The sequence below is a fragment of the Podarcis erhardii genome (genome assembly GCF_964252035.2).
Source record: "Podarcis erhardii genome assembly, chromosome: 6".
Lineage (NCBI taxonomy): Eukaryota > Metazoa > Chordata > Lepidosauria > Squamata > Lacertidae > Podarcis > Podarcis erhardii.
The window spans coordinates 85,073,506-85,099,309 of NC_138510.1; the positions used below are offsets into that span (position 1 = coordinate 85,073,506).

At 41.5% G+C, this 25,804-nt stretch overlaps 1 protein-coding gene and 1 long non-coding RNA gene across 2 annotated transcripts in view; one reads left to right on the top strand and one right to left on the bottom strand.

Moving 5' to 3' along the window:
- Positions 1 to 25,804, top strand: part of LOC309344027 — a 347,184-nt gene that overhangs the window by 42,166 nt on the left and 279,214 nt on the right. The gene's annotated exons all lie outside the window — the stretch shown is intronic.
- Positions 17,028 to 25,804, bottom strand: part of CDC73 (cell division cycle 73) — a 109,809-nt gene continuing 101,032 nt past the window's right edge. The window contains exons 14-17 of the mRNA XM_081866007.1: positions 25,133 to 25,294; positions 23,335 to 23,435; positions 20,093 to 20,234; positions 17,028 to 18,512 (exon numbers count right to left, since the gene is read on the bottom strand). Of these exons, the coding sequence (XP_081722133.1) occupies positions 18,476 to 18,512; positions 20,093 to 20,234; positions 23,335 to 23,435; positions 25,133 to 25,294 (442 nt within the window). The 3' untranslated portion in view covers positions 17,028 to 18,475. The remainder of the gene's footprint in view (positions 18,513 to 20,092; positions 20,235 to 23,334; positions 23,436 to 25,132; positions 25,295 to 25,804) is intronic.

Genomic DNA, 25,804 nt, shown 5'->3' on the forward strand with positions numbered 1-25,804 from the left:
TAATAATGTTTTACTTCCACACAGGGCATGTCCGTGATTATTTTGGTGAGGGGCTGCAGTTTAAACTCCACCCCTGACGCCATGCCATGCACGTCCCAATCAGATGGAGCCCTTACACAGAAGTAAGCACTCACATGTTGGGCTTTCATTTCAAACAACAAAAGGTGAACCCCTACACAGGAGTAACATTCCTGGGGTGGGCAATTTAACCTGGGTGCCAAGGAAGGAAAAAATCCTGGGGGAGAAAGAGAATGAATGGAGCAGCGGAAAGAAAAGAGAAAATAAAAGAAACCAGATTGGGTTGTGGCCTCACCAACCCCTGAAATGCAACCCCCCAACATATTGCTCCAACAAAATGGGGTTCACAACAGGAAAAAAGATTACCTAGACCCAGTGCTTTTTTTCTCGGGGGACGCAGGGGTTTGCGTACCCCTAAACATTTTGTGCTAGACAGCATCTTAAAAAGCAGAGACATCACCATGCCAACAAAGGTCCGTATAGTTAAAGCTATGGTTTTCCCAGTAGTGATGTATGGAAGTGAGAGCTGGACCATAAAGAAGGCTGATCGCGGAAGAATTGATGCTTTTGAATTATGGTGCTGGAGGAGACTCTTGAGAGTCCCATGGACTGCAAGAAGATCAAACCTATCCATTCTTAAGGAAATCAGCCCTGAGTGCTCACTGGAAGGACAGATCCTGAAGCTGAGGCTCCAATAATTTGGCCACCTCATGAGAAGAGAAGACTCCCTGGAAAAGACCCTGATGTTGGGAAAGATGGAGGGCACAAGGAGAAGGGGACGACAGAGGACGAGATGGTTGGACAGTGTTCTCGAAGCTACCAACATGAGTTTGACCAAACTGCGGGAGGCAGTGGAAGACAGGAGTGCCTGGCGTGCTCTGGTCCATGGGGCACGAAGAGTCGGACACAACTAAACGACTAAACAACAACAAACAAACATTTTGTGAATCTAATGGGACAAAAAACTAATTTATTAAAAAACAACTTTCTTATTTAGCCCTGAATCGTCAGTTCCATTGCTACCCCCAATGGCGGCCTCATTTCCTGTCACGGTGTTTCCTGAGTCTCAGATGGAAGCAAGTGTTTAATGTGTGAAGTAGGAATTGGAATCTAGCACAAAGACTGGTCAGTTTTGTTGTTACCACGTCCAATGGTGGCTTCATTTCCCTTCCTGGTGATTTTCTTGAGTCGAAATGAGAGTACCCCTAAACATTTTTTTTGGGGGGGAGCACTGCCCAGATCTGTTCTAGATTAACATCAACACACTTCCCCTCCTTAGCTCCTTTTAAACATTCTACCTAAGATGATTATTGGCCATCTTTAAACGAGTTGCTACATTTGGCTCATTTCTGTTTTGCTGCTCAAGAAGCAGTTTGCTAATTTAATGCACACAAGAATCAGCAGAGTTGTTTTGAACTTGGAACCCAACATCTGGACAGTGATATTTAAGATTTCCAGTGGTTTAAGGATTGCAAAACAGCTTGGTATGTCCCCCCTCCTAACCACTTTAGAAACCAAAATGAGTGGCTATTCTCAAAGGAGGCGAACAGATGGGAGAGTCTGAAAATCTGTACCTCCTTTCAGTCATTTAGGATAGAAGGAAAGGAATAAATGAATTTTGTTTTAATCCTTCGTGTTTGTGCAAACAGTAATCCCTAAACCCAGTTGCTAGAACACAGCCTGTTTACCCCTTGATACAGGGAGGGATCATTCCATCTGCTGGACATACTAATACATACTGGTCTTATATAATCCAGGCTTGCCTATAGTCATCCAGGCCCAATTTAAGGTGTTGATGTTAACATTTAACATCAGTGGCACTTGAACAAATATCCGTGCAGCATTTACTTTGGAGCCACCGTCAATTTACAAAGCTGAATTGTAATGCACAACTGATTTATTGAAAAGTAACTATGGAATGCCCCCTAGACCAAAATGGGATTTCAATTAGATTGCCCTTGAGTAAATAGTTTGTGGAATACTGTTTTAATATATTCCAATTTCAGGGGGTGGGGGAGGGTGGGAGAGAGAAAATATGCTCCCAACAGAAGTAGGATGATTATTACCAGATGCGAAACCATTCCTTTCATTAATTGGTTCAATAGAAGAATTAACAGACACCAACCAAACTCAGCAGAAGGCAATGACTAGAAAGAGACTGATATTCCAAATAACACTGTGTTATCAATTAAGCACTTTATGAGTTCCACTATTGCACAAGTAAGGCAATTACGACAAATGCTATTTAAGAAATGCCGCATTAATCCACTTTTCCCTTGAAAGGGCTATTCTGTGGGACAACTCTTGCTTTTTGAAATTAATTTTTTAAAAAGGATAATTTCGCAAAGATGTTGGGGGAGATATTACAAACATTCCCTTCAAGATTGTTTTTGCTGTTTTATCATAGATCTCTACGACTTTGCTAAATGGCAATTAGCGGGAGACAGGCGGCTAAGAAACATGATTGCTGGTTGCTGGCAGAGAATATTGGTATGTCCATAACTGGAATTATGCCGTTAAACAAAGCAATGCTAAACTGTGGGAATAGGGTTGAATCCGGAATGTTGCATAAGAAGAAAACTTGCAAAACAGCTGACCATAAAAGCAACAAAAGATTTAAATAAACTGTGGCAAGCTGAGCAAGAATGACTAGCCCCTGTCTCGCCCCACAAGTAGCAGGACAGTACCACTAGGGGAGGGGGCTCTGTGGCCAGATGGTATTGGACTCCAATTCCCATCAGCCTCAGCCAGCATAGCCATTGATCAGTGATGATGGGATATGTAGTCCAACACCTGAAATGTCTGCCCCCTCTTGGTCTACACAGACAACAATCTCCCCCCAGCGTTTCAGTCAGGGGCATTTTCCGGGTCCACTAACTGAAACCTTTTTACCTAGAGAGGCCTTCTGTGGGCTACGGACCCTCCCCAATAAGAAAGTTTGGCAGTGCAGCCACAGCACTGTCACGACATAAGAATGTATCTCACAAAAATCGGATTTTTCTATCCCAGAGGACACAGTTATGACCAAAATTACATACGATCGAAAGGAGGGCAGACATAAAAAATTTCACAGAAAGTAGCCAATATTTATACTCAAAAAGTCTTATTTTTCAAATTTCAACTGAAGAAGCCATGTCAAATGATTGTTTTTTATATAAAAAAAAAATCAGAAAAAAACCTATAAATAAAAGTACACACCACAGGAATTAACACAAAGCATCTGAACCTCAACAGGAAAGCATACTAATTTGTTTGAAGGCAAAATGCACCCTCCTTCTGGGGTGTATGTCAATGGTTTTAATGGATCCAAAATTTATTCAGAATCACGCAAGGGTCTTGTACCTACTCAGTGGGACTTCTGACTGACTTTCTTTGAAAAGCAGACCTTCCCACTCGACCACCCAGCCCCATATCACAAACTGCTTTTGAAAGTGCTGCCTTTCAAAAGCAGTTTCTAAGGTAGCCTCACTGGGTGCTGTTAGAGCAGGTCTGAGGAACTTGCAGCCCTCTAGATGTTGCTTCCATTCCAACTTCCATTGCCCCTGGCCATTGTGCATGCTGGCTGGGGTTGATGGGCTCCAGAGTCCGGTCAATTTCCCCACCCCTTCCCCTGTGCTAGAGAAAAGCAGGCCCTGAGCCCAACTAGGCTTCAAACTAGGCCTGCCACTGTTCCTTGGAATCCAGAACAAATACTATATTCCATGCCCTGAACCCCTGGCCTACCTGGCAGCAAGTCAGCAGGCCAAGTCTGAAGTTCAAAGTCCAATGGTTGATCCACACAAGCAAAGTCCAAAGTCTGAAGGTCAGGAAACAAGGTTCAGGGTCAACCCAAGAGGCCAAGTCCAAAGATAAGCAGTCAGGATACAATCCGGAGTCAAACCTGAAGCCTGGGGAGCTCCAGTCGCATTCAAGTCAAGCCCCATGGGCACTTGAGCAGACATAGCACCTCAGCTCTGTGTGCTGATTGCAGCATCTGAGCTTGATGAAGAAAATGACCCTCACCTGTTCCAGCCTACTCCAGGTGAAGATTCACACCCCTCCTCCCAGAGCTAGCGAGCTCCACCTGGCCAGCCAGGGAGCTGGGCTGTGGGCCCTTGCCTGCCTCAGTCTCCTAGTGTGCCACTCCTGCTGCTACCTACACCTCAGAGCCCATGTTTGTGGAAACGGGCCCTCTGGCTCCTCTGGTTCCTGGGCACCGACCCCCATCCCCTCATCAACCTGTGAGTACTGTTGTGGAGGGTGGGGTTCTCCTCACTCTCCTAGATCTTTTCGATGAGCTTGTGAAGTTGTTGTGCAATGATTCTTCAACATCAGCTTCATTGGACTGGTCATGTTGTGCAGATGCCTGATTATCGTCTTCCAAAGCAACTACTCTAGAGTGGTACCTCGGGTTAAGAACTTAATTCGTTCTGGAGGTCCGTTCTTAACCTGAAGCTGTTCTTAACCTGAAGCACCACTTTAGCTAATGGGGCCTCCTGGTCCTGCTGCTGCTGCTGTGCCGCCACGCGATTTCTGTTCTCATCCTGAAGCAAAGTTCTTAACTCGAGGTACTATTTCTGGGTTAGCAGAGTCTGTAACCTGAAGCGTCTGTAACCTGAGGTACCACTGTATTCCCAACTTGAAAATGGAAAGCGTAATGCTGGTGGTCAACAAAAGAGGTTTAAAGACTCTCTCGAGGCAAATCTTTAAAAATGTAGCATAAACACCGACAACTGGGAAACACCGGCCTGTGAGCACTCCAGTTGGAGAACAGCCGTTACCAAAGGTGTCATGGGCTTTGAAGACACTCGAACTCAGGATGCAAGGGAGAAACGTGCTAAAAGGAAGGCACACTTGGCAAACCCTCACCATGATCAACTCCCGCCAGGAAACCTATGTTCCCACTGTGGAAGGACGTGTGGACTAGGGCCCTACAGGATTTAACCTTCTTTCGCCGGGCCTGTAAGACAGAGCTATTCTGCCTGGCCTTTAATTTGAATTCAGCCTGATCTTTTATTTCTCTTCTCTTTCCTCCCCCTCCCTTTTATGAAGAGGGAGACACCACAGCTAATTCTCCCCTGGCCCCCTTGCTGGCTCACGTAGGACTAATTCAGCCAGCTAGCCCTGGTGACTATCTAATGCTTATTGGAAGGATTCCCCCCAAATTGATTTTTGAACTTTGAATTGTATTGTTATTCATGCTTTTATACTGTATTTTATGCTGCTTTTATGTTGTATTACAATTAAGTGTTTTAAATTTGTTGTTAGCTGCCCTGAGCCCGGTTTTCTGAACTTGGAAGGGTGGGGTATAAATAAAAAAAATATTTATTATTTATTTATTAAAAAATGCACAGGATTTGCAAGAATACGTGCTTTCCATGCTGGAGAAAGGATACCTTATCAGATTACCTTTAACATTCGGTGACCCATACACTGTAGTTATCTACTTAATATTGTGTTGCTTATATACTTCAGTCCAGTGCTTTGCAAGTAGATGGTCCCAATGTTTCAGCTTTGGCATCTCCAGTTAAAAGGATCGGGCAGCAGGTGATAATGAAGAAATCCTGGAAAGCCATTTCCAGAAACGGTAGAAAGAAACTGGGCCAGATGAACCAAAGTCTGACCTGGCCTAAGGCAGCTCCCTGATGCTCAGAACGGACCTTAATGAGGCTCAAAGTTTCATGGAAACTTTAAAAGAGAAATGGCAAATGTCTTCAACCTGCTGTGGCTCTACTCTTCACATCCCAGCTATTCAGGGGCCAGGTCATGGACAATGATGATCCACCCTTAGGCCTTGTTCACATAGAATAGATTTCCTGCTGTTTGACTCACTGCCAAAATGTGCAACCTGACTCATCTGAAAAGCACAGCATACATGGAGATTTTAGGTGCTATTTTATGAACAGTGGTTTGCTGTTCTAGCCATCACAAGAGGAGTGTGTGTGTGTGTGTGTGTGTGTGTGTGTGTGAGTGAGAGAGAGAGAGAGAGAGAGAGAGAGAGAGAGAGAGAGCGCGAGCTGGCTGTTACAGCTCAATTGGAGGCATGCTTACTTAGATGTAAGGGACATGGGTGGCGCTGTGGGTTAAACCACAGAGCCTAGGACTTGCCGATCAGAAGGTTGGCGGTTCGAATCCCCGCAATGGGGTGAGCTCCCGTTGCTCAGTCCCTGCTCCTGCCCACCTAGCAGTTTGAAAGCATGTCAAAGTGCAAGTAGATAAATAGGTAAACGGCATTTCCGTGTGCTGCTCTGATTCGCCAGAAGCGGCTTAGTCATGCTGGCCACATGACCTGGAAGCTGTACGCCGGCTCCCTTGGCCAATAAAGCGAGATGAGCGCCGCAACCCCAGAGTCGGCCACGACTGGACCTAATGGTCAGGGGTCCCTTTACCTTTTAAGTCACAATTACTCCATGAGGCTCTCTCACAAGGGAGAGTGGGTAAGACTTCAGCCAAGAGTTTGGGCTTAAGCAGGCACTGGTCAAGGGCTCCAGGCCTCTGCAAGACCCCTCACCACTTTTTGAGATGGTGACTATCATTGTGGTATATTGCATGGTGTGTGAAGATGCATCTTTTTCCTACTCAGCCTTGAATTTGTTGCCATTTATCCTCACTGTGGGCCCTCAGCTGTGGAACTCTGGAAGAGAAAGTCCCCCTCTCTCTGTACTAGTTCCCTACTAAACTTTTTTTCTTCAACTGCCCCAAGCAAGTTATCCCTTCCTTGAAGTTAAGGTGGTCAGGTTCCTTAATTGTTTTTGTTGTCCTTTTTCTCTGTAGCTTCTCCAGCTGTTACCATATCCATTTTGAACTTGGGTGATCAGAGAGGAGCCTGGGCAAAATAGTCACAGGTAGGGTACAGTTATGTAGTTGCTCAGATGCCTCTAGTTCTGTTGAATCAACATGACCATTGTCATATTGATTCATCACTGGAACGTTGGGACACCTTTGCACGTTCTTATTCGGTTCCTGTATGAGTTTTTTCACAGTATTTGATCTTCTACGGCACATTATAAGCTGCGTAAAAAGCTTCCCTACTTGCCTTGAACCCCTGATCCAATCTAAGTTGACTGCCATAAGTGGGGTCTCAGTCTCCTTGTAACACATTACAACCCATTTAGAAGGCATCAGTGGAAAATTAGTCAAATCAGCTTAGATCTACGGGGCATTCAGAGTGACAGCAGGATTTGTATTTTAGTCCACAGCTCTGGTAATGCAGGTTAATCGTCTGCTTGAAAAGCCACTTATTGTTTTAGAATAACAGAAGTCAAATGGGAGAGGGAGCAATTGTCCTCCTTAAAATCCCATGTGACAGACCTAAACTAATCCAATATAATTCCATTGTGTCTCATGGAATCACAACCTTCCCCCAGGATTTGCTAAGGTTACTAATTTAGGGCTTATGCTAGTGTTTCATTGGAACAAACTGGACTCTTACAACTGAGGTTTAAGCCATGCATCAGTTGCTATGATTGATTCATGCCTAAAATGCAGATTGAAATTTTAGGTGTTTTTAAAATTAAAAATAAAGACAAAGAATTAATTTTATTGCATTACAGTGGTACCTCGGGTTACGAACTTTATTTGTTCTGGAGGTCTGTTCTTAACCTGAAACTGTTCTTAACCTGAGGCCTCCCACCGCCACCACACGATTTCTGTTCTCATCCTGAAGCAAAGTGCTTAACCCGAGGTACCATTTCTGGGTTAGCAAAGTCTGTAACCTGAAGTGTCTGTAACCCGAGGTACCACTGTACTTATTTTAATGTATTATGTATTTAATGTATTTAATGTATTTGTATTCAATATATATCCCACCTGTTAATCATAGGGATTCACAAAACAACTAACAAAATTAACGCCATATTGTTGTATCAGGTGGGCTCTACCCAGAATACAATTATGCCATAATAAAACATGTGAGTCTTCAAGATGCCAATAGACTCGTTTGAACCAAACCTCTGTGCGATGATAACATAACTGATTTCTAGGAGAATGGAGATTGCCGTTTTGTTTTTGCACCGCAATTTTTTTTGTACTAATTAGCGCATGAATTGAGGACTCGTAAAATTTATCCACCACAGTGAGTTAACTTGGGATGTAAACTGAAATATAACTGAAGCTTCCATCAGAACAAGTGCTGGATTTGGAATGGGGAGAGCTCAGCTCAAATCTCTGATTGGGCAGGGACCTTTTTTTAATCACAGGGCTGTTATGAGGATAAAATGAGATAGCAGTATCTGTGTGTAGCTGGCTTGTGCTGTTAGCTGCTCAGCTGAGACACCAGCTCATAAGATCTATGGCAGGGTTCTCCATTGTACTGTGGAGATCTAACCTACAACAAATGACCCTTCAGCACCAGAATCTCAGCTTCTCTTCAGCTGCAATATGGTGTGGTCAAGACACAACTTACCAGGCATCTTGCAAGTCCCCGTGTGAATCAGTGAAAAAATAATTCACACAACCCAACTGGCTGTCAAGGAGCTGTCAAGTGAGCCCAGCTCAACCACAGGGAATGGAAGCACGGGAGGCACGAAATGCAGTTAGCCTTTTTATTAGCAGAACAACACAGCAGAGTCCTCTAGTTTGCCTTAATCCAGCTGAGATGTCGCTGAAATTGACCTTCCCCCCTCTAGCCTTTCACTCTGGATCCCTCCCAGACAAAGGTTGCTTCGAAGGGGTGGGCTCCTCCTCTGGGCTTGTCTGGCGCATTGCTCAGCAATGTGCAGCACTCTCCTTGATCGGGGTGTCAGACGGGGAGGAGAGCAGAATTGGGATTCTCCTACTGCTGTGTAGCAGGGCCAACCTTTGACTCCTCTCTGCCCGAGTCTGCGCTCACACTGTGACTTTCAGCCTCTCTGTCCTGGAAGGCCCTCCTTCTCCTGACACCCCCCCCCCCCGCCTTGATGGCTTAAACCTCCTGCTTCTAGCACCTCCCAGCTCATCCCTTCCCCAGAACAATGTCCCAGGATCCGGGATCTAAGTTGTCATCTTCTGTGTTCTCCCTGCGGGGTTCTTGGGTGAGTGGCTCCCACCACTCTTCCTCATCCAGCCAGTCCCTGACATTGGCATGTTCAGAGTGAGGCTCAACTAGACTATGGTAGAGATAAGCCCATGACACACCCACGCTCCCCAAGCTTGGCTAGTTATCAGTTGGGTGACTCTTTGGGCACCCTGTTGTGGCACAGCCAAAGTATGCTACAATAAGTTTGGCAGATGAGTGCATGTTCTGTTATTGCAACCAAAATGCTTATTTACAAAGCTATTGTACTATCAACCATACTATATACTTGTGAAACAGGGAGCACTTATAAACGCCATCTCCAATTCCTTGAAAGATTCCATCAACAGTGTTTCTGAAAAATGTTACACATCACTTGGGAAGACAGGCAAACTAATATCAGTGTACTGGAAGAAGCAAAGATCATCAGGGTTGAAGCAATGATTCTTCAGCATCAATTTCATTGTTCTGGTCATGTTGTGCCTGATGATCGTCTTCCAAAGCAACTACTCTATTCCAAACTTAAAAATGGAAAGTGTAATGCTGGTGGTCAACAAAAGAGGTTTAAAGACTCTCTCAAGGCAAATCTTTAAAAATGTAGTATAAACACTGACAACTGTGAAACACTGGCCTGCAAGCACTCCAGTTGGAGAACAGCCTTTACCAAAGGTGTCATGGGCTTTGAAGACACTCAAACTCAGGACGCAAGGGAGAAACGTGCTAAGAGGAAAGCACGCTTGGCAAATCCACACCGTGATCAACTCCCACCCGGAAACCAATGTGGAAGGATGTGTGGATCCAGAATTGGCCTCCACAGTCACTTACGGACTCATTGTTAAAACCGTGTTTATGGAAGACAATCTTACTCAGCTACGAATGATCACCAGAGAAGAAGATTGCAAGACTCTGCTGGCACACTGAGGACATATGGACAATTGTGCAGTTCAACTAATGGCAACCTTTGACGCATGCATGCATTCATTAGGAAGCATTGACAGGAAGAAATAATTCCCTCTATTTCTGATGTTCATGCCGTGAGATAGCCAATTGCTTAGGTAGCCAAAACAGCACCACCCCCACACAAGAGGATGTGTCAGCAGGCTTGGGGGAACTTGTTTGCAGAAATTAAAAAAAAAGAAACCTTTTAAAGGAGAGAAAGTTTTCACTCAAACTTACTTGGCCTACTGTAGTATATCCCTAAACAGACCAATGAGCACCAGGGGAAAAAATAAAATAAAAGACAGGGAAGAAAGAATGGAAGACTGGAATTCTGAGCACCAGCACTCTGGCTTTTTGTTGTAGGTCCCAAAGGTTTTTTAAAACCGCACACAGAAGTACGCATGAACTGTGGCTGATGCTTGCAATGAATGAAAGAGAAAAGGGCTACTTTCATCCCACTGTTCCCTGTTAATTACATGTGCATAACATCCCGTAAAATAGTAATATTAAACACAGAACTCAAGAGTCTGAAAGTAGTCTCTCTTGGCATTTCAGATAATGGGAAAACTTGCCTACCCATTCCATAACCTTCAGTCCCAAAGCACTGTGAAATAACTACAAAGTTAGCTAAAATAAAGCCGTTGCCTCGAGCTACTGTGAACATACATAGCTTCTTTGATGCTCCCAGCACCCCCTTCCATTTTTCTTTTTATAGCTCAGTGGGAACCTGCATCTCAGCTTCTTGCTCCTTTGTGTTGCTGCAGATTTTGAAATGCATCTTTAGGGTTTGGGGATAAACTAATCTCTGGGTTGTGCTCAAAATTCCAGCAGATTATCAAAGATGGAACTAAAGAATGTTGGCAACTGATTGATCAGCCATTGTCTCAGGCACAACGCAGTCCCAATAAAACATTATGTAAGCGCCACTGGTGTCCTCTCATTGAAATTATGTGGATTTTACTCCAAATTCTTTGGCCACCTTTTTATAAAAATGTTCAAGTGCCATTGTGAAATTACAATTACACTGTGAGCGGAATCTTTTGGTGTATCACACAAAACCACACTCATACTCCTGTCCAAAAAGCACGTAAAACAAACATAATATGGGCTGACCAACTTTGTGTTTTCATTCACTGTTCTATGCTTTCTTAATGCTCTGGCTTCTTGACTAATTTCTATTGGCTCTCTAGCTGCCTTGAGTGCCATGGGCAAAATGGTTGGAGATAAATTGTAATACAGATGTTTTGGCCCTGATACATACATTGGATTCTCAGCCTCCTAGTACACAATATCAAATCACAACAGTATTTCCATTATTTATGTTTCCCCTACATGAATACTAAAAGCAACAACATAAATCAGTCTTTGACGTTCCCACAGTTCCACCTTAAATGTGTATTTACATGTATTCAGCCATCTTGCTGAATCCATTATTTCCATCTGCATCCATCACATGTTCTTTCTCTCCTTTCACTTTTCTGCTCTACTGATTCATAGCTACTATGTCCTCTACTCTTCAGCCAATCCTTAAGGATTGTCAAAAGTGGTAGCAGGCCTGGCTGGTCCCATGTGAAACATGACCGCATGAACTTTCCTTTCATTTTGATGACAGGAAAACAAACCTGCATGTTAGAAACCAGTTTCTCACTTGGATCTGACACACAATTCAAAAGATGGTTCTGGATGTTCATCTGATGCGCAAGAAATTAAATGAATGAAACTTTATTTGCGTCAGCCATCAGCCATAGCAGCAAAAGAACATGGTGATACACACAGAACAAAATAAAAAATCGATTGTATAAAACACAGTTTAGGGTCCTGAATCAGCAGTCAAATAGTGGACCTTATTCTGATTGCCCCAGCTAGGAACCTTGCAACCTTTGCTGTCATCTGCTCCCCTTGATCTGCCAGGAGGAAAGACACTGTGCCAGTGGTTGGGCAACCCGGAATGGACAATAAAAGAGGGGGGATAATCTCGTTCCTGAGGTCTTTATAAAGATTGAAAGCCAGGAGGACATGCACCACTGATTCGGAGCTGCCATCTCCACAGGGACATAAGCGTTTTTCGTGTGGAATCTGTTGGAATTGTCCCTCAAGTACAGCTGAGAGCAATACATTCAATCTTGCGAGTGTAAAAGCGCGTCTATATTTTGGAATTGCTAGGTTATACAGATAGGGTGCCAGAGAATCAAAGTGGGAAGATGGAAAATGGTCATACCATGGGCAAAATTTCCTTATTGTGGCCAAGTTATTGATGCTCAGTATCATTTAGGCGTTGACAAAATAGACTGTTTGCTTTACTATAACCCATGGTGAGTAGCTGTTGTGGGGATAAACCACAAGAGTGAAGTTTTTGATAGATGTGCAAGGATTTATTCATTCTTGAGAAAATCATGGGTTTATATATATATATATATATATATATAAATATCCAGTTTCCTTCCCTGAAGCATGTTAGTAAAATTTATCTCAAACCTATTAAAATTTTGATTATTATATGCTGTAGCAGCTTGGGGTGAGCCAAAAACATTATATGAAATTCCCCATTGTTTCAGCAGATTCTCAAGGAATTGCAAAAACAGGCTTAAAAATGGATAAGCAATAATCAGAAACAAAGCACATTTTAATGTCTGAACACATAATATTTATGTCTATTTCCCATTCCTCCCAAAAAAGGCAGTTACATTTGAGAATTAAAATATATTAAGGATGCTGATCACAGTCTAGCCAAATTTAAGCACTTTTAAGTTGGCTTGGTTCAAATTTATAGGTAAAAGTACACTTTTCATTTGAGATTGAGCCTTAAATGTGGACCCATCATGCGCAATGGTCTCAACTATAGTTGTTGAATGGTAGTCATTGCTGTAACATTGATATGTAAATTTAAGACTTTCCGGCTTAAGGTTGGTTTCCACTGTTGAAAATGCTGCTTGTATATTATGATTCCAGTCTTGAGACCATTAAGTCATGGGCAAGATCCATCACAATCACTGAAACAAGTTCACCATGACCGACAAGTGGACAATAGTAGCCATCCTGGACATAGGAAACATAACACATCTGCCTGTTGAAACTATACACGTTGGGGTGGGGTTAGTGCCTAGATGACAGATCACCCAGGAACCCTATGCACATTGCCTTGAGTTCCATAAGGGAAGAAAGGCAAAATATAAATGTACTAAATGAAATATCTGCATAAACAGGTCATCATTAGAAAGGGCTAACCTTATCTCGGATGACTGGTCCAAGATGGAACACCGTATTGTAGGGAAGGGGCAAAGTTCAGTGGTAGAGCATATCCTTTGCACACAGAAGATTCCAAGTTCAACGGCCAAAATCTAGTATTCAATTATCTCCCTGAGACTTTAGAGAGCTTCTCCCTGTCAAAGTGGACAGTACTTGGGTCAGGTGGACCCATAACCAACTCTGTAGAAGGCAGATCCATATTTTTTATCTTATTTCCCAGCTCCGAAAGAAGCACGCTGGGGGGGAAATTACGAGATGAAAATTAAACATAGGAGTAGCAAAATCCTACATGGAAATTTATATATTACTCCATCATTCATTTGTGGATTAAAATACCTTCCAGTAGTTAAGATTATTGTTTGGGTATGTGCTCATTTGTAAGCATTATTATAATGGCTTGTGCTTTATGAAAGATGAATCCAAGTTAACTTGGAATCACTGCTTGCCAGCAGATGCTTCGTACCAGCATGGGTTCTGCTTCACTAAGCACATCCCATTTCACAGGAGTTTATATTGCTCATCAGAGAGGAGCAAGCTACATGGGAGGCCTGCATTATGGAGATGACAAACGCCATGTGAAATTACCAGGATCATGCTGGTGAAATTCCGCCCCATATTTCCAGGTGATCTCTCTGCATTCCTTGAGCGATCTAGAAACATTGACAAGGTATTTGGGCAAGAGGAAGACTATAACTGAGCTCAATGGCTTAGGCAAAATTCTAATAATCAAGGATGCCGGTATTCTAACGACCCTGCAATGTTCATTATAAGGCTATTCGAACAGCCAGAATTTGACATCCACAGAATCAGATTTACATGGTATATTGCACCATTGACAACTGCCGGCAGCATGCCGGGCGAACTTTAACCTGCTAGGCCAACAATTCCTCCAGGCGGGAGTGTTTAATTTTTCATGAACACATTGCTTTAATAAAGTGCTTGGCATTAGTTATAGCTCCTGAATGAAAATGAGCACAGCTCTGCAACATTAAATTTTAAAATCACCATCTAAGCCATTAATTTTGGCCAGCTTCTGTTTTGTATATAGAGTGTTCGCAAGCACTACCAAGTGAAGGCATATTTCACTGGGCAGGAGACTGAGAAGCTGTACCAATAAAATTGTTTCACAGCCTCCATGGAGAACAAGTGGCATGTTTTATGCATCAACTGAAAACAAACGTCAAAAACAAAGTGGACATAAACCATCTACCTGGTGTCAATTGCATCATCCTTGATCCCATGTTAAACAGTCCTTCTGGACTTATAGCACTCATCACATATGGCTCTACAACCCTGGTAAGAAATGAAGAGAGGTGTGTTGTCCTAAAACTTCTTTGGTTTTGAGATCTCCCCTTGCTTGTTTCTTTGAAATGTAGCATTTGAACAGACTCAGAAAAAATAGTAAATCCTTATCAAGGTAAGATCTTCTGTGCCCCCACATTTTGAAGATTTGGATTCATATGTACAGAAAGCAAAGTTTACCTTCATTCAAGATGATGTGGACTTGTGACCCTCCTCTGACTCTTTCACGGGGCAACTGGAGCCTGAAGATGTTCTGGCACTGTCCTCCCAAACTGCACTAAGGAAGTACACATGCTTGAAATGTCTATACATGTATTAGAAATGTAAGGATGTCATCACACTGCAGTTTGCTTGTCAACATACAGGTGGCGCTGTGAACTACAGCATGGCAGCAAACTGGGCTCTCAAGAGTTCCTGGTCTATTACAGCAGTGCCACAGTGGGTCAGCAGGTGGATGAGCTAGTGCAAACTTGGAACCTCCAGCTGTTTTGGGACTACAATTCCCATCATCCCTGACCACTGGCTTGTTAGCTAGGGGTGATGGGAGCTGTAGTCCCAAAACAGCTGGAGGGCCAAGTTTAGCCATCACTGGGCTAGTGGGTCACGCAAGTAAGTAGACAGCAGCCCAAATGAGGTCTAAGGGGAGGGAGCTGGGGCAAGGAGTAAGGGGAGGCAGTGGTTTTTGGTGACGGGTGGTGGTGAGTCAAGTGAGCAGGGGCATAGCCCCTAGTACTACATACATACATTGTGTGTGTGTGTGTGTGTGTGTACACAATGTATACATACATATGCGTACACCCTGATCAGTATGGACCTTTATGTCTCCAATTTTATATCCTGCAACTGAGGTTGTGTTTCGTTATATTCTTTAAGGAACATAGAGGGAAGTTCAAACCAGCTTTTCCCATTTTAAAGTTGTGTTCTACAACAGCTGGAAACTGCTAGGAATATCCTAGTACAGAAGCTGTGATCTCCTGTACTATAATCACCACAAGCAAAGAGGTTAGGTCAATGCTGTGTCTAACCCCCACAGAGTTCTCCTGTTCTGCTAGTTAACCTATGCTTGATGACTTCACAATTATTTTGCATAACCATTTTCCACATTTTGTAGGTTATGTCTTCTGTTCTGCTTCTCAAGGAGAGCGGCAAGGAATTATACAAAGCACCAATAGTCTAGGGGAAACATCTTTAAGCAACTCCTCTGACTTCAGATATCATATCAGGCATTGACCACACACAATCAAACACAACTCTGTAACCATATGCATTAGAAATAGGCTTTTTCTTAAAAAAAGGTTGAGACTTCTAAACTTCTGTAGAATTGTGGCACACATAAAGCACCGAATAAGGGCACATTGTACTCCACCAGAGGTACCACAAGTTAAGTTGACTAAAACCAGATCCAGAAATTTCTAGATCAAACCGAACAGGGATTCAAAAGATATTAAGGAGTCAAAGATTGGGTTGAGATACTCATTGAGCTTGCTGCCTTCTTAAGTGTTCAACCAGTTGTTACAGCGTTATACACTAAGGCTGTATACACACAATATTTTTATCACACATTCGAAGCAGCTTAATCTGGGATAGCTCAGTAGAAAGTTTGTTCAGAGTTGCTGGGTATAATAACTCTGTGAGGGATAAACTACAGTGCTCAGAATTCTTAGAGGGGGAAAAATGCTGGAGGAAGTGTAATTGGAGGGGGTTGTCTCACTTCCCAGGATAAATTCTCTAATAGATTTTACTTCCTGCCAGTGAAGAGATGGGCACAGACAACCCATAACATGGAACACATTCACCCCTACAGGAGAATAATGTGATCTAAAGACAGCAGAGACCCAGGTTCAAATCTCTGCTGAGCCAGGAAGCTCACTGGGAGACCTGGGGCAAGTCTAAGCCCAGCTTAGGGTTGATGTAAATTTAAAATGGGGGGGGGGAGCCACACACTCATTTTGATCATGTGATTCTTACATTGCATTGCCTTTCCAATGAAGTTTCTATTTCAAGGTAATCTGTGTTCCAAAAATGTGACAGTGTTACAATCACAATTCTACAAACTTATAAAATCTCCAAATTGTATGGTTCTTTTTTCATAAGTAAAAAAAAAGAAAAATACAGAGTGTACAAACAGCAGTTTTAATTGCACCCCATCATTTAGGTTTAAGAGCAGCTCTGGCTCTTCATAGTGCTGAATAAAAGTGCTGGAAAAGTCAGTGTTATGAGTGATTTCTGAAACCCCATTTTATTTTAAAAACACATTCCATTCCTGATTTAGTTCATCTAGTTCTATTGTGATATTCTTTCAAAAATACTACCATTGCGAATTCTTAACATCACTAAAAAAAGCACTGAAAGGCTGAAAAATTGATACTTGCTCTAACTACAACAAAATAGAAGTCACAGTCTCCGTATATTAGAAATAAATATGAAAAGTATTCAGAAAGTCATTTAGATCTCAACTGCATCTTAAGAAGGAGATAGTAAGAAAAGCCTTAACAATTCATTAGGAAACAATATACAAAGAACCAGTCGGAAAATGAAATAAAAGCAAAACTAAGGAAGAATATGGAGAATATTTTACTTCTGTCAGACCTCAGACACTCAGCATAAAAACATGGTTCTGGATTTGAAAAACAGAAATACGTAGTTTCTTCATCTCAAAAAATCCACATGAAACTGAATGTTGAAGGATCATTTTGTGTGTCCACTGGTATGCAGCATTCAGCAACTATATTATAAAATACAGACTCACAGAAATATCAGTATTTTCTTGCCTCTCCTTTGCTCATTCCTGATCAAGCAAACAGGTTCTTTGGTTACTGAAAAGTTTCTATCTCATGCGAATGCTGAAAAACTGGTTTAACCAGCTATAATTGGAACTTGGGTGACTTTGAACTTCTTATGGCACTGAGACTGGGTTCCTACATTACTCCGGCAGAGTGGGATGCCATTCCTTTGCACATCCCCGTGATATTGAGAAAAGCCCTGGACCCGTGGGAAGAATCTGCACTGCATCTCCTCGCTTATGCCAGCACTGAACTTCGAAAAATGGGATCCCCCTGCGTGGCTTGCTATGTTTCCCATACTGCCAAGGTAACTTAAGAACAAAGTCTAACGAAAAAATGGTCTTCATGTATTGGAATTCAAAGAACTGGTTCTATTATTCTATTTTGCCAACTCAGATTTTAAAAATCCCAGATGCCCTGAAACTCTTGTGTGTGTAGAGTTTTATATACACCTCCATGTGAGGATTATGCACATGCAGTTTTAAATTAGGGAATTTGCAAGGAGGGTGTTTAAAATTCAAATGTATTCGTAATTACTCTTTTTACAGTTTTGGTAAACTATCATCATAACAAAAAAAGCCAGTTTGGATTTATTCACCCCTTTTCCAAAGTCTGAAAGAATATACAGTACATATACAGAATGACAATTTGATTCATCTAAAGCAGTCTTCACTTTGCTCAGTTCCTAGAGTTCTTTAGACTAGAAGATAATACCAATCAAATCAAAAGATTTTCCACAAGTGAAACGAGAAAGCAAAGAACCAAGAACTATGCTCAGAAGCGAAGTGGTTTAGAACATCTATCTCTATATCTATATATACATACACACACAAGTTCGTAACCTTTCATGAAAATCACCCTATATCCTATTGATGAACAGAAACGTTATTGTAAAAATGTTGCTAGTTTAACAAAATGGAGAAGAAATGGCTTGCTATCAAAATATACATTTGAATTGCAGGCTAGAAGGTTTATGCTATTAAAAAATAGTTTTAAGCAAAATCCCTTGCTTGTAATGACGACTGGCTGCGGGCTTGTCATTGCAACATGATGATCCAACAAGGTCTTATAAAAAGATTGAACAATGACTCCCTTCTTTATCTGTATAATGTTCTTGACAAATGCGGGCAAGGAGAACTCCTTCCTCTCTGTAGACCAGAGCAGTTTTCAAAGTTCTCAATCCAAAGCTTGAGAAAACAAAATGGCAGTCAAGAATTCAGAATCTCAAGTGGGATTTGTGTTTTACCATGTACCTGCAATGTAAAGAAAAATCACCATTATAGAATCTTGCAGCAGCTGCATAAATATGTAAATTTAGGCATGCATTCTCTCTCTCTTGCAAAAGTGGTGTTAACAACCCAAGATGTAAGAAACTAAGCTAAGGAAAATGGTAAAGCAATAAATTGTTTTTTCCCCTCCTTTTGCATGTGTAACTAGCTATCATCTGTTCCAACTGCCCCCCATCATCTGAATGACACAGATGTGGTGTTGAGGCAAGGGAGAAGGGCTACCCCTATGCTATCCACATAATCAGTTATCAGAAACCAATATATTCAATATATATCCAAATATGCTTATACAAATCAAGGATTACAGTACTTTATAATCCATTTTGAATCAAAAGGGAAGCTGTGCTGCAAACTGCTTGAAACGGCAAAAAGTTAGGAACCGACCTTTCCCCTAAACATCTGTGCACCCCGGACAAGGGGGAAAGACATGAATCAGAGATTCTGATACAAATTCCCCTCAGATACAGGCTAAATTAATCTACAGAACAGGAAGAGCAAAACCACAGAATGTCCAAGCTCCCTGTCCTGTCATAATTGGGGGAAAGGTTAGACAGAGCGTCACTGCAAGCATCGGAAAGCAGAACTAGAATCCGGTGCTGACCAAGGTTTGACCAGGGGTCAAGTAGCGTGACAACCGCTTGCTGATTGGCTGATTCTCGCTGACAATATTGTGAATCCCTCATGATTGTCTCATGATCAATGATTTGCTGTGTTCTGCTCAGGTATAAAGACCTCTGGATTTCTGTCAATCGGGGTCCCAGTTCTTTGGAAAATATTCCAACTGGGTCCTTATTGCCTGGCAATAAACCTCACCTTCTTATTCTCCAATTGCTGTCTGGCTGATCTATATTTTAAACACTTCGCGAGCACTTATTTGCTTCATTTGGTGCCGTGCTCGGATCAGACAGGCCAGTGGGGTTTTTTTACCCAAAAGAGCCTCGCTCGGTTCTTGCGGGGGGGGGGCGCGTGTCGGGGACCTTGTTCAACAAAATTCTATAGAAAGGGAGTTCCACAAACAGGTTGCTACAATGGAAAAGACCTTGTCTCTAATCACAACCTGCATTACTTTAGATGATGGGGGACCCTGAAATATGCCCTCTTAATGACAGGGCAAGTTCATTCCATAGTCCTTCAGGTATTCTGGTCCCAAGCCATTTAAGGTTAAAAGGTGCTTTGAAATGGTTTGGTACCTGCGTGTCTTTTCCAAACTGGTGTAATCGACTCCATATGACCGATTCCAGATAATCATACTGCTGTATCTTTGCTCTAAATGTTTTACATCCCTAGATAAAATGCTAAAAATATGTAGTTTTGCATTTGCTATTGGTACAGGTTGGAGAGCAGGGTATGAGAGAAGTGAGCAGTAATCCCAATCAGTATAGATGTTCTTGTGTATAGCTAATTAATATGTAATTTGCAACAGTGCAGCAAACTGGCCTTATGTGGTGGGTATTTGACTATTGTTTTTAATAGCTTGCCAGTTTCAAAAGATGGCTTTTATTTAAAAATATAAATGCATTCTCCCCCCCCCCTACTGATTTTACCTGTCCAATGTTTCCCAGAAACGCAGGAACACTGGTCTGTCCAAGTGCCGCTTGTGGTAACTGAGCTCTAACAGTGTCACGTCCCATTTCTGGACATTTGGATCTAGACGGACTTCATCGTATTTAAGATGGAAAGCTTTAACTATGAAAGAAAGGAACGAGAGAAAAAAGATATCGCAATTAAAATAACTCTTAACACCCAAACTCATTTTGGGTGACTGCGATTCTGAAACAGAAGACACAACAAGACCAGCTGCCACAGGAGTGTGTAGGGATATCGCTGTACACCCAGCTAGGCTTCATTTCTGTGATTCACCTAGGAGCTTAAGATGGCAACTATGGTGCCCTTGTGAACTATCCCTACTGCCCAACTTCCGAGTCACGAGTTTTTAGAAGAATACTCTGATTTCTGTCCTTATTCTAAGGAGCTGTTCCAATATAATGGCTTGCATTTTTGTTAGGCCCACAATCCAATCAAATAAAAGTTAATTGAAAGACATTTTAATGAATATTTTAATGAATAAATATCAAATATGAAAAAATAGTATTTCTGAAGCTGGACACACAGTTTCTTGGTTTTTGGATACATATATGTGTGGAACCAGGCATCATCTTACAAGCAGCATTCCCTCCTATGTGACGTAAAAGGGAAATGAAACTTTTAAAAGGCTACTGGCTACATGCAGTTTTTATAATGGCTTGTAATAAAAATGACATAGATTTAGCTGCCCAATTAATTGGAGGCCCCATTTTAGTCCATTGTAAGTTTTTTTACTGATTAATTCAACTGATTCAGAATCATTTACAATTCATCCTATTTGTTGTTGATCACAAATCACAAATTTTTGGATAAAAGCTATGGCTTGAGTCCACACTGCGGTTGCCCGTTGAAGCGGGGGCACATTGCCTGATTCCCACTTCTCCTTGCACCCTCTGAAAATCTGCTGGGGGGGCATTCTGGAATAGTAAGGGGGAGATGCAGGGGATAAGCAAAAATATTCTCCTCTACTACATGAAAAGGTGGATGGTGACATTTGGAGCTAACCCATAACTTTGGTGTTTCAGAGTACTTTGACAGAAGTGCGTCCCCCATCACCAAAAACTGAAAAGAAAAGAAAACAAAACACATCAGCCCCCAAGACTACCAATTTGGAAATATTTTTAAAAGTGTATTTAGCTTCCATGTTATATATAGTTTTGTTGTTTTTCCTCAGGCTAAAGGAATTTGCTTCATGAGTATTGCTGTGGGGTATGTGTGCCAGATAAGTTATAGAAATGATATGCTGTTGTCAGCAGTCTCTGAGGCAGAAGTACAGCAAAGTGAATGGGACAATTATCCTGGATAAGAAGTCAGTGTGCTCATGTTTTGTTTCCAAAGAGGCTGTTTCAGTTCATCCAGGTCCACTTTAAAAAAAATGGAAGTACTGCATTAAAACATGCCCTCTGAAGATCTCAACCAAGTCTCGATTTCAGATGTCACAACACTACATTAGAGTGGCACTTAAAAATATTACCTCTGTAATATGAGTCTTAACCACATGGCAGAGTTTGTAAAGTGATAGCCCCACCATAGCATATCACCCACAAACTTAATCTTAAGATCACCATATCGAACCATGGAAATCTTTATCTAATTGCTTCTATATTTTACACACAACACACACACAAAATGCATAGGACTTGCAACCAGTATTACAAACTGCCTGAAGGTGGAATTTCAACTAAAAATCCTTTAAGTACATCAACTTTATGTATCTAGGACATCTTCTAGCATTTATAATAAAAATATTATTATCATACTATGTTATACCAACCTTTCCTTTTAAAAGAAGTACACGAAGTATATCAAGGATATATGCATTTACAAAGAAATCTATGAATGTCAAACAGATCCTTTGAGTTAGGAGCAAAATGTATTGAACAAGAATCAATCCACTAAAAGTGACCTTCAAGTTCAATAGACTTGCATTAACATGTGATTGCAAGTAGACCTTTAAAATGACATTCAGATAAAATATTCATATTGGTTAAAATGCCAAAATACGGAACTCTGCACTGAAAATATCTACTTCCATACAGACATCTCTGAAATGAAAGGATAAAAGAATTTATTCTCGACAAAAGCAATTGGTATATGGTCCAAAAATAAACAAATTATTTCACAAGAGGTCAAGCGCTGTAGCCTGGAAAACATAGGATAAAGAGAGTACTATTTTAAGCTTTGTTCAAGTGACACTTTATAGGATTTCAGCCAGCATAAAGTGTTATTGTGAGATACTGAGAAATAGTCTGATGTGCTCTATCTAGATGGGAGTCTAATCCCGGATTTGCATGATACATTTAGACTTTTTCTTGGATTTTACAGCAATCAGCTTTCAATTTATTTATTTATCCGAACTTTCAATCTACAACAAACAATTCTAAATCTCTGTTAATCTTCCTTGTGGAAGAAAGCCAGTTTCCTCGTGGAAGAACTTTGAGCTTCTCTGCATGTATGAAAGTCAGGAGTGACGAGCTTCATTTAAACCCTAATGCTTCCCAGAGTACCATTTTGTCCCAGCAATTTTGATTCTCGTAAGAACTTGAGTGTATACGATGGAAGATGGAAGTTCGGCAGAACTGGATTGTTGCGTTGTTTTTCAATGATGCAAGTGTGCTGGCTAAGGGACATAGTTCTAATCTAAAATAACGGATGGGAAACTTCAATACTAAGAAGTTCAGCTGCAAGTGATTAATGGAATATATGCCTGACTATTCTATGTCAGGAGGTTTTAGTAGGCAGAGTTGCAAACATTTCTCCCTGGCAACATAGATGAAAATGGATCCTTGGATGCTCATGCGTAGGTCCAGATTTTTCAGTTTGTGTATGTGCACACTGTTGCAGGCGAGATGAACAGTTCTGAAGATTAAAGAGAGATTTAAGCTGTTCTGTGGGAGAAGCAATTGTTTGTATTGAGTTACAGATGAGAAAAGAAGCTCAAAAGTTGCTTCCCTACACTCTGGTCCTCTTTCTAGATTTCAGCCTGACCTTATGTGAATCCCAGCAAAAATAACAATTCATCATTCCTTCAGAGAAGCTTGACAGCAAACTAGTTCCCTCAGCAAATGATGCTCTGTGCTACCAAACCAGCCTTGCTGATTGGTGGCGGGTGAGTTAACGCCTCCATCAAAATAATACAATGTTGATAATTCATAATTAAAACACGTGGCAGAGAATTAGCTGGCTGAAAATGAAGGCTTACTTTTTGCAAAAATATCAACAGGTGATCCATCTGGTAGCAACCATGGCCAGCCTTTGAACTGCCAAGCAGGACCTTGTACAAACACAGCCACAACACGATCCCTAAAAAGAGAAATATTAGAACAATGAATACCACAATGTTCAGCTTAAAATGTCTTTTACTTCCTGCAATGTTCCAAAAGCTAAGAATTTATTCACATAAAGTTTTCTCCACTGCATAAGAACTTTGAACTGTTCATGTCTTGTGGATATCTGATCCCAGTCTTATTAAATGTATTTAGACATTAAACTAATGCCTGGAAATCTTCAACAACAAAGCTAACCAGGAATACGGACTGCACATGTAATATCTCTCCCTCTCCCTCCCCCCCCCCTCTCTTTTAGTTGGAAAGAGTTTATTGTTGTTCCTTAAGATAGGAAATAGTTCCAGTGGAGAATTATTTGAATTTATTTATGCATTTTCACAGACTTAATATACACATATTACAGTTTCTTTTGTTAATCTCATATCAAAAGACTTCCACCCTCCCATGGTTCCTTATTTATTCATTTTTTTGCTGCATCTCCTTTTAATACAGTGGTACCTCGGTTGTCGAACATAATCTGTTCTGGAAGACCATTTGACTTCCGAAACTTTCAACAACAGAGGCGCAAAGGGTAGTTGGCAAAGTCAATGAAGAAAAAAAGAATAAAATGTAGCAGAAGCCGTTCAGCTTCCGAGGCGCGTTCGAAAACAGAAGCAATTACTTCTGGGTTTTCTGCTTTCAGCTTCCGAAACGCTTGAAAACCGAGGTATCACCCAAATCATTATAGACTTTTATCATACTGTTTTTAACTGCTGCTTATATTTCTAACCCTACTTGGAGATTTATTTGCTTGTTGTATCTCTTTAAATACTCGCCAAAAAGCTCCCACTCTTCCTGTATCATGTAATCTTAATCCATACTGAACCATGACCTGGACAGGTCACCATGAGCACAGAAAAAGGAGAATTTGGAAGCAGGGAGGAAAAGGTCATGAGAATCTCTCTTTTGCATTCCCCCAAGAGAGTTGATAGTTTTGTTTGCAGTTTAGGAAAAAGAAACATACTTTCTGCTAATCACATTAGAAGTGACCCACTGTCATAATGCTCTTTTCATGGAAAAAACAATGGCCATTGTGGATTTTGTAGACCCAGACAACTATGGAACTTTGCAGTTTAAGAGGACCTATAACTCAGTGCTCTCTTCATGAGTGTCCTGAAGGAACACTCTTAGTAACAAATCATCATCATCATCATCATCATCATTACCACCCCACCCATCAAACACTAAAAACTTCCTAAACAAGGTTGCCTTCAGATGTCTTCTAAAAGCCAGATACTTGTTTATTTCCTTGATATCTGATGGGAGGGCATTCCACAGGGCGAGTGCCACTACTGAAAAGACCCTCTGCAAGGTTCCCTGTAACCTCCCTTCTCGCAGGGAGGGAACCGGCAGAAGGCCCTCGGAACTGGACTACAGTGTCCGGGCTGAACGATGGGGGTGGAGGCGCTCCTTCAGGTATATTGGGCCAAGGGCATTTAGGGCTTTTAAAGTCAGCACTAACACTATGAATTGTGCTCGGAAATGTGCTGGGATTGTGCCCATTTGACACAGCCATGTTAGCAATCAAATATTCAATGAGAAGGTATGATGCCAGAATGGCTATTTCCAGAAATGAAAGTAAGTGGACAGTACTTGGCTTCAAGGGGGCTGTATCCTAGCTCTATTGTCAGCAGTAGGGAAACAGCAACAGCAGCAAAATTTCACCCTCCTTACCAATCTTGAGGCATAAGTTTTAGAGGCTGATCAACCACACGATACGGTACTGTAACACTGACTGTAGTTCCACCAGGCTGCATCTGGTCTTTCCTTCTCTGTATTAAAGTTTCATTTTCCCGCTGGCAACCTTGCTTTTTCTTTTCATCAGATGGCACAAACCTTAAATATAAGCACGGCGAGAAAATAAACAGACTGGGACTAATTGATTTGGTGCACTCAAGGTAAAGCAGACATTACGTAGTCAAGAGATTAATCAGAAATTGGACAGAATCACGGGGAATCACTGAACAATACAAGCTAACAGAGCCTCTAAATCGATCAAAATAATTTCAGAATCTCTAGACTACTCAAAAAAATAGAGACATGCATGCTATTTAAATGGATATTTTACACCACAAAGGGTGTCACTAGAAATGAATTCCAGATGGATAGGTGTGTTAGTCTATGCCTGAAAAGTAACAAAAAGTCCTATGGCACCTTATATACCAACAAATTTATCGCAGTATAAGCTTTTGTGAGCCAGATCTCGCTTTGTCAGATGTAGGTGGGCTGTGGTCCACAAAGATTTATGCCACAATAAATTTGTTAGTTTGTAACATTTCACAGGATTCAGTTTTTATTAAAGGCAAGGATGACTTGGCAGACTTGCAAAAAAGCCTACATGCCTAG